The sequence below is a fragment of the Haplochromis burtoni genome, unplaced genomic scaffold, assembly GCF_018398535.1.
Source record: "Haplochromis burtoni strain Fernald_Lab_line unplaced genomic scaffold, NCSU_Asbu1 Contig_10, whole genome shotgun sequence".
NCBI classification, from domain to species: domain Eukaryota; kingdom Metazoa; phylum Chordata; class Actinopteri; order Cichliformes; family Cichlidae; genus Haplochromis; species Haplochromis burtoni.
Window position 1 is genome coordinate 3,798,725 of NW_024582371.1, and position 9,754 is coordinate 3,808,478.

The window sequence follows — 9,754 nt, forward strand, 5'->3', positions numbered from 1 at the left end:
ACTACTGCAACCCATGTACAAATTCAAACTCAATAGTTTGTGATCTGTTTATTGAAAATGTATTTCACAAAAATTTACATAACCATTCAGTGGGAAAAAAACGAAACAAAAACTACAAAACAAAAAAACAAGCTTAGTACTATGTACAAGGATTTTCTGCCCCAATAGTTGTGTGTTTTATTTTATTTTTTTAAACATCAACCCTAAATAAATTACTCAAGACACTTAATGATTAAGAGATTCTCAATCTGTTCATTCACCAATGACCTATATCCCATTGCAAAGAGAGAACACTGACAAATCTGGACTTCAAAAAAAAAAAAAAAAGTTCTTCCCGTACATGTTCAGAAAATACAATTTAAATTACATGAGCAAATAAATAGATATCAACTATGGTGGGTTCATTACATCACAAATGTCATCTATATGAATATAATTGGTTAACAAATGAGACGAAACAGTTTTCAGGGCAGGACACAGTGTAGCGGGGCAGTGGACTGATACAGTCAGTTTATCTACACCTCTCCCAGAGAGGCAGGAAGTGGAGACTGGCCTGAGACAGCCAGACTAACTGAGGTCACATGCCAGATGTCTACAGGTTCAGGAGCTGTCTTTTTTGCTGCTGTTGCTATTATTACTGCTACTGCGCCTGCTTCTGCCCCTGCTCTTGTGGTAGCATGCGAAGAAGGGGTGTCGGAGGGCTTGCTCAAGACTGAGGCGCTTAGCTGGGTCATACTCCATCATCTTCTCTATCAGGTCAAAAAGCTGCTGGTGGTCTTCGCGCTTTGACATCATGTAATGCTGATGACATAAAAAAACAAAAACAATGACAACTGTTAATCAGTTTCTATGGGTTTGTTACTAAAGCCATTGTTTATTGCTTTACAACAACCAATATTTTCCAAGTTAAAGAGCACAATCGGGATAATTTGACAGAACTGAGAAAGTTGATTTTAACATTTTTCGATAAAAACACGTCTCCACCTCTGACTTACGGTCTTCTCCATCAGTTCTTACCTTGAGGGGTTTGCAGTGTTTCTTGACATATCTCCCAGCAGAGCTATGTACATCCCAATCCAGCTTGTTCCTGTGAACATATCGCCGTTTTCTGCAGAACATTTGTTTTTAAAGTCAATTCATTCCACATTGTCAATTCTGTATATAAACATGCATAATCAAAATTTATATAATTTCTAGTTCTAAGTAAGTAATTTTAACAAACAGCTTTTTCAATCAACCCTTACTTTGTTTTCTCCAGGAGGTTTGTAGGAATGGGGCCCAGGACTCGCTCCATCATAGCAAGATGCTCTTTGCTGTCATGTGTCTGAATGAGGAAACAATATGACCCGAATTAGTTCAATGGCATGCCAAATAGCAGGATTGTGTATCTGCCATGTACTGTTACCTACCTGGAAAAGAGTATTTCCTAGATAATACTCAATGAGTATGCAGCCTACACTCCAGACATCGCAGGAATGATCCCACCCTAGATCTGAAGGACACCATGTAAAATCGTTTAGTCACCACCCCAGGGGTTGTCTCAAGCTTCAGCACGGTGCTTTAAAAACAGCTACTTACCTAAAATAACTTCAGGAGCACGGTAGTGACGTGTTGACACCACAGAGGTATGATGCTCGTGGTCATATGTGGCGTTACCAAAGTCAACAATTTTCACATCTGGATTCCTCAACGTTCGTTCATCTCTTTTCTGAGAACAAAATACAACCGTAAAGCTCCCACATACAATATTTCACCTTTTACCAGTACTTGATATCAACAAAACCTTACCATTTCACGATTGTACTCCATATCATATTCTGACTCTATGAAGAGAATATTCTCAGGCTTCAAGTCTGTGTGCGTCAGCTTGTTCTTATGCAGAACTGAAAGACAAGATCACATTTTAAAAAACAAATCAATTTTAACCCCGATTTTTTATGTTAACTTGCTGAGCTTTCTGCACACAAACAGAGCAAGTATTCATTACTTACATTGCACAGCTCGAATAATCTGGTAGGCCATGTGTCTGATGTGGTCAATGGGGAAAGGCTGGAAGTTGTTTTCCTTGAGGAAATCGTATGTGCTGAGCCCAAGCAGCTCAAAAGCAATACAAATGTGACCGTTAAAGTCAAACCAGTCCAGCATATGAACACAAGCACTTAATGGGAAAGAAAGGAAGAGAAGATGTTAATATACACAGCATGTAGAGCTATATAAATCTTAGTATGTTGTCATCGCTGTGTGATAATAACTTACTATCGCCTATCAGTGTCGAGGGAATTCAGCTGTTTAAGGACCTCTACCTCAGACAGAGCTGCCTCTCGGTAGCGGTCTATATTTTTAATGATCTTCAGAGCCACTCGAGCCCCATCACTGAAACAAAAGGAAATACAAGACTTTATATTTAAACCTAAAAGCATACAGCAGTAAATGACCACATTACATTAACAGGAACATTGTTCCTTTTCTTTCCTGATAGTACTTACTTTGAATGATCAATGCACTCAGCGACTCTCCCAAAGGCTCCCTCTCCTAGAGTACACACAATCTCATCTACAGAAAATAAAGAGTAGAAGTTAGACACTTAGCAATGACAGTAGAAAACTGACCTTTTGCTGGTTCACTGCCTGATGTTATATTGCTCTGTTTAGCTACACTACAGTAAAAGTCTTCTTAAGACTGGCAATAAACTCAGCAGTAAATGTAACACTGACAATCAATGTCTAAACCAAAAATGTAAGTCTACTGGACGAAATATTTCAGCCTCTAAATTAATGTTTGGAAATAAAAACCAGACAACAAGAGAGTGAAAGAGACAAAGTGTGAACAACAGTAGAAAGAAAAGGTATATAATTCTATACATCTCGCTCTTAGCATGTCTCCACTGTGATAGATGAGGTGACCCTCGTCATCATCCTCAAAACTCCTGGATCTTTTCCTGCGGTGATGGCTCCTCCTCTGCACCGGAACCGCCGCAATCCGCCATCACACCAATAACCCATCAGCCAGCCAGCACCAGGCCACCACAATGCGACATCGCCATTCATTCAACCGGACCAAGGGGGGAAGTTGTAGGGGTGGATAGATTCAGCCCGTTCAGTAACACCATCAGGCGAATGGACGGAAGGACGGAGCAGCCAAATTCAAATTCAGCCCCGTCAGAGAAATTGGGCGGCAGCCACCACATAGTGTGTGTTACAGAAGAAAAACATGGCAACAAGATTTACAGATGAGAGACTTTCTCAAAGTAGTACAGAAAAAAAACTAAACTTGATTACAGTCTTTCTACATGTAGCTCTTTTTAACTCTTCGGATACAGCTTTACCATTTACCATCACGTCAAATGACTGCCCACTATGATCACAGCAACAAATAATGAGTCCACTTTTCTCTTGCAAAACTACACTCACAATCCATTACTATCCGAGTCCCCCCCCCCCCCCATACGTTTCATTACTGGAAATCATGCTTAATAGTAAGGAGTAGGACACACGCACAGATACAGAAAGACAAAGAAATGGGTGTTAAGCATTGGCTAAACACCAGTGGTAATGATCCTTTCATCTTGGTGGTATAGATAGGAAGGGGCGGGGGTAGAGAGGAGAAGGAGGTTCCCGTACCGAAGAGGACATGTGGCGAGAGTGGCTCCGCCGGCGCCTTCTATCGCGGTGCCTACGGCTACGGCTGCTTCGCCTGCTGCGATTGCTACGTGCAGAGGACTTGCTGTAGTGGTGCCAATCGCGGTCTCTCTCCTTGCAGTTGCTTTCATGGCTGTCCTCGTCACAGGCCATGTCCCAGCTATGGTCCCTTTCTCGAGAGTCCAGTCTCTGGTTCAGATTACGGGTCTCTAGGTAGTGCCTGCAGTTAAACAAACGAGAACACAAACAGATGAAAAGCACGCATAAGGGCTCAGGTAAGAACAGTCCAGCTCCTTGTTTGTGATCAAGCTCTAAACTGAAGACTGGATGTGAGAGTGCTAATGATACGCTTATCGCCTGACACTCTATCCAGGAGCCTTTTATGTAACATTTGGAATTAGCAACCTACTGGTTTACAGCCACCAAACACCTCACATCCTGTTCAATAAGGGGTTCAACTAAAGAAAACAAATTTATTTATAGATTCAACAGAAATACCCCATTTGCAAGTTGGCAAAGCAACATATAACACCACACTTCTGGGCATTTTTTTAACATTTATACAGCTTTTCATTGGCAGCCCAAGGCATGTCCTCTTAATAAAGCATTCACCTTGACAGAGAGCCACATTGGCAGAGTTCAAGTGCAAAACATTGATAGTTGATGGTGCGAAATATAATCTGCGATTCCACACCTGTGCATCTTGGAAGCTGGTAGTCAACACCTTCATGGTACCATTTGAGCCAATAGAAAATTGAGTGTTAGGAAAATTCCATTTATTCCTTGCATAATTGTTTACTTGCATATGCACTACCTTACTCGCCATTTCCTCAATAAGGCTGAAAGTTTCCAGTAACTTGGCGCAAACTCCCACCTAGCATGTGATTTTAGCACCTAAGTATCTAAAAAAGACCAAGAAACCTTTAGAGCCTTAGCACCCTGGTGGTGTCAAGTGTCTTCCAAATGAAGTCTGCCTCTCTACAGAATTAAAATTAGAGTAGATCTGGAAAACATCTAATGTAACCTTATGAATCCTCAAGCATACTCACAAAAAGCTGGGAACAGCAAAACAAGTCTCCAACCCACTTTACTTTGAGTTTTTTGTTATTGAAAGGAAAAAAAAAAAAGAAAAAAAAAGAAAAGAATACTGACAGTTTAACGTGCACATTTAGAGTGTCACACACTGTCCATGAAGGTTGAAACGCAGTAAACATGACCTTGGTGGACATAACCTTGGTGAACACATTAAAGGTTTACATAAGTGCTCATTATCCATTTGTATTATGGAGTATGCCTGTACAAGACAAAGGACCCAGTGTGTTCCAACAAGCTGAACAAGCAGGGCAAAGTAAATAAACCTGTCTGTAACAAGTCACCTTCAAGTACTCCACCCACAGTCAACACCAACTCCCATGCTCATCAAAACAAGAGCTTACAGGGCTTCTAACGCAATATGCCAAACCATTACTTCCAGCTCTAGATTGAAGCAGACACCATTGCAGGCTTTCATTCAAATTGGCTCAAGTTTGATTAACGTAAGCTGTAAAAAAAATAAAATGAAAAAAATCCTGTGTACAATACATTCAGTATGCATGCAGCTCAGCACCTACTCCTCTCTACCAGCAATTACAGAGACAGTGAAGACTTACAGCATTACAAAAATATATTTGTCCGTTATGAAAAAAATAAACCAATATAGATTAATACCAATTTATGGGCCTTTAGGGGTTTCTACACATAAGCACGATTTGTCCACATACTGCCAAGAAGTCCTGTTATTTAGAGCCATTTGATAAAAGAGTGAATTTATATATCATATTGGTGGAAGGAGAAAACCTCTGATGGACACCCTTTTATTTGGAAATGCAGGAAAAACCTTTAATGGTTTGTAAATATACTGCATCAGCCACATTGAGCAGGCCATTATTGGTTACTTGCCCCATATCGTGTTTTTGTGCTTCTCTAAGCGGCACAAATTGACTCATTAAGTACTGGTTGAAGGTACATTCATTTTTATTTTTTAAATTACAGTTTATTTGCACAGTTAACAGTTTTTCCCCAGTGTAACACTGTAACAACTAGCATTTTTTGTGCCAAGGTATGTACTGGTATTTTTGGCATTCCTGCTGATCGAGCTTCAAGGTTCAGGAGCTGTATATTTGGTTCTATGTTCAATTTGTTTTTTAAAGACCACTGAATGTTTTAAAGATATCAAAAATTTGCTATCAACTGTTGCAATCATGCAATGCCAGATTATACAAACAGCCTTTCCACAAAACATAACTTCTGCCACTAGAGGTCTCTCAAAACAATAACATCCAGTCTGATGACCTTCTGCAGGGGATTATTTTGTCTTTACAAGTCTTTCCAACATGAACTTTGTTCACAAGTGAAGTAATGTATTACGGGTTTTACTCATATTGGGTGTCTGACCCAACTAAACCTATCATACCAAACATTAGCTACACCTTTTGTTGCTAATATTTGACACAATTGACAGGTAAACCAATTTAAATGCAGTTATGCAGAATAACAGTATCAGTTTCACTGGGTTTAATGATTGTTTGAAATATGTGGGATACTAGTAAATGAAAAAAAAAAAAACACTATTGGACCTCCAAGACATGTTATAGTCAAACAGTTCCACATTAAGCTGACATAAACCCTAAACACAAGCTCAGAATTTGAATAGGTATCCTATAAATGCTGACAGATATTTACCCCTCGTAGGTCTTGTGGTGTCGGTGAGTTCTTCGAGATTTGTTTTCTCTTTCGCTGCTGTGTGAATCTTGCCTCTTTCGCTTACGACACTCCATCCTCTCTTCCCAGCTGTACTCATCGAGCCAGATGCCAGGGGAGCGCATTCGCTTTGAGTGGCGCATCTGGAAGACATGATGGGTAGATAATTTTAAAGAAGGAAAACAAAACATGTCAATTGGGTAGAACTAAATTCTACTGAAACTTCAGAAAGTGTTAAATCTTTATCATCTAGTGAACTGCATCCTACTAGACCATGGTCACATGACCTCAGCTACAGGATAAACAGCTTCCTAGAAAGAGCCCTTATCCTACTGGCAGAGATCCAATACCCTGCCTGCATCACACGTGAATGAAGAAATTTAAATTGTAGCTGAAATGCAAGCACTAATGACTAAGCAAATAATGCTGAAATCATTAACATAGATTTAACACTTTAGAACCTTAATAGGAATTTCATTTATAGAAAATTATTTGAATATGTTCTGAATTCAGCTTACAGTTATTAAACTTTTTTGTTCTGCTCATGTAACACCCTACCCACAACAACAGCCACATTAGCAATCTGATCATAGGACACGAGGCTTTGTTACTATTATAGCCACATTTTACGCAAGCTGTTCGGGGTAAAAGACAAAACAGGTAAATGGACAATAAGAAAACTAAATTTAGCCTAGTTTAAGATATCAAATATTTCATAATATGTTATGTTTGCTAGGTAAAGACGCATTAATACAACTGCAAAGCCCCAACAAACAAGTTATGAGGCCTAACGTGGACGTATGGTCGACGTTTTGACCCGGTAACCGCAAAGGGCCTTTAAGGGCTCCATGTTGTCCATCTACCACCTGCGCTTCTCCGCTTGTATTTGCACAAACTGTAAGAACTTTCAGTCAAACACAATCTGAAACTTTTGCTTATTGCTTGTGTAAAACTGCTTAGCAGTGTAGGGATAAAGCACACGGTAGCTGTTAGCTGCAGTTAGCTTGTTATGCACACGTCGAGTACTTAAACCACCGCGAATGGTACTTTAGCAGGCTAATTTCATTGAAACAAACATTACATGATTATCTGATAGTACTTAAGAATGACTAACATTTTAGAAAGCAGCGCATCATATTCTGTTCAGCCAGTTATAACATTTCCGAGGAGGTGGAAGGTAATAATCAGACACGCAACTACCATGTTAGCAAGGCGTCGACTCTTGAAGCTCATGAGCAAACGCCAGCAGTAAAGATGCCCAATGACTGAAAAAACCGGACCAAATTAGTAATTTTCAGAGACAGGGGAATTCGTCTTACCTTTATTTCACAGTTACAAGTTAGAAAGCCGATACTTTTGCGGCTGTGTGGAAATATACGAACAAAGAAAGCGGAAAAACGGACCGTCCAGCCGTCTTCAAAAATGGCGACCTTCCGTAGAATCCGATGGAACTTTCTAAAACACATTCCATGACGCAATGCACAATAACGACGCCTATCGCAATGCCTTCTGGGACTTGTTGTTCTACGCTGAGTCTTTCAGACGACCCTCAGACTTTATCCTATTTTATTTTATCTTATGTTTAAGTAAGATGTTTAAGTATATGGACTCTATTGTGCCTGCGCCTTATGATGGCATTTACTTACCTACTTTATACATATTTCTTTTCTCTTACAGATTTGACTTATCTCTACAACTAAGCTGACCACTCATTATGTTTGTGTTTTTTTTTCTTGGTTTGTGTGTTTTGTTTTTTCTGTGTCTGTGTGGGGGTGTGGGCTCTGAAACTCTCCACATCTCTCTTGTACACTCAGGAACTGTTATCTTGTACTCCAGGGTTCACTATTCGTATTGTTAGATTGGACCCTTTCTTTTTTCTTTTTGTACACCCACTGGTACTAATATAATTATGAGGTGGGAGTGTATGTTTCATATTATTTTATGTTCTTCAAAAAGAAAAAGGCATATTGTTCAATTTGTCTTTTGTAAAAATGGATGCAGAAACTTTAATAAAAATATCTGAGGAAAAAAGAAAGCGGAAAAACGGACCGTCCAGCCGTCTTCAAAAATGGCGACCTTCCGTAGAATCCGATGGAACTTTCTAAAACACATTCCATGACGCAATGCACAATAACGACGCCTATCGCAATGTCTTCTGGGACTTGTTGTTCTACGCTGAGTCTTTCAGACGGCCCACAACGAATTAGTTTTCCTGCCATGATGAATAGATCCTCTTCGCTCCTCTCCGCACTCTGAGTGGAAATGAGCAGTATTACTGTTGTGTGTGTTATGGGAAAATACTTTCCCCATATGACAGGAATATTCTGGGACAGGGTTCTGGGACAAAAACATCCGAGTGAAAACACTGAACGTGATCGTTTATATGTTGAAATCCAAGCTCATTGTTTTGTCCTAGGCTCAACCCTGCCTGGCAGGTTGCGTTCAGGGCACAAATACTCACATCGGCGCTTTGAATTGTGGGTAAGACATGTCTGCGCCCTGTCTTGTTTCCTGAAAGCACCTTGCTTACAGTGAACATCTGAATTATCCAAAGGTTTTCTGGCTGCAAACCGGCTTGATTCCAACACGCTGTGAACATGTCGGAAAATCCTCAGAAGAAGAGCACCTCTGGAAATGGGCTGACAAAAGCGGTGATTGCTGAAATGCTGTTGCAGAACTTCGAGAGGTTGCCTGACATTGATCAGAAAGTCTTCAGCTACGGACCCTTGTATCTGGGGGGAAACGCCGGACTTGCGGGACTCATATCCAACAGCTTGTATCGCAGAGCTCTGAACGTCAGACAGGCGCCCATCACCTCCAGCCTGCCCATGGCCGTGCTGCCCTTCCTGACAACATGCGCCCTGTACAGCGCAACCGTGTCCAACCCGCTCCTGTCCGGTGACCTCAACTGTCCCATGTGCTCCATAATACGAGGTGCAGTTGTTGGTGTGATCGGTGGTGGGGTGTACCCCATCCTCCTGGCGTTACCTATGAATATTGGCCTTGCTTCCAGGTACAGTACAGCTCCGATGCCAGAGAAGGGCAATATGATCCGCTACTGTGTGGAGATCTCCAGACCGGTGTTGAGGAGGATGAGGGCAGTTTTAGTCCTCCAAGCCTTCTTCGGCACCTACCTGGGATCCAGGCACTATGAGACATATACCAAACTGGCCACGATAACATTTGGCCCAGGTGGAGAAGAACTCAAAGACTAAATGCACTGAACTATAAATAAACACATTCATTTGCAATGATCTTGATCACTGTTTTACATGGTATATCCCAATGCCTGAGATTGTCATCGTGGAAATAAATGTATTTGACGTATCTGTTCTGAAATCTTTTCTGGTTCGCCAAGAATAGATAAATTGTCATGT

General features: G+C 40.7%; 2 protein-coding genes across 3 annotated transcripts; one reads left to right on the top strand and one right to left on the bottom strand.

Annotated features, from left to right (window-relative positions):
• Window positions 1–33: 33 nt before the first annotated feature.
• On the bottom strand, window positions 34–7,853 carry clk4a (CDC-like kinase 4a). Of its 2 annotated transcripts, XM_005921167.3 has the most exons (13): window positions 7,697–7,853; window positions 6,360–6,520; window positions 3,621–3,858; window positions 2,862–2,958; window positions 2,487–2,553; window positions 2,257–2,373; window positions 1,992–2,158; window positions 1,789–1,883; window positions 1,579–1,708; window positions 1,410–1,492; window positions 1,245–1,324; window positions 1,018–1,108; window positions 34–801 (listed from the first exon to the last, which is right to left on the bottom strand). In XM_005921167.3, exons 1-13 carry the CDS (start codon window positions 7,841–7,843, stop codon window positions 601–603), a joined length of 1,674 nt encoding a protein of 557 aa, XP_005921229.1. In that variant the 5' UTR covers window positions 7,844–7,853; the 3' UTR covers window positions 34–600. The 2 variants fall into 2 exon arrangements, with proteins under 2 accessions (XP_005921229.1, XP_042069018.1); XM_042213084.1 differs by lacking the exons at window positions 2,862–2,958; window positions 6,360–6,520; window positions 7,697–7,853 and having other exon boundaries at window positions 3,621–3,759.
• A 673-nt stretch (window positions 7,854–8,526) lies between these two features.
• Window positions 8,527–9,704, top strand: tmem126a (transmembrane protein 126A). Its single transcript, XM_005921166.3, has one exon. The coding sequence runs from the start codon at window positions 8,975–8,977 to the stop codon at window positions 9,590–9,592; it is 618 nt and encodes a 205-aa protein (XP_005921228.1). The 5' UTR covers window positions 8,527–8,974; the 3' UTR covers window positions 9,593–9,704.
• The last annotated feature ends 50 nt before the right edge of the window (window positions 9,705–9,754 follow it).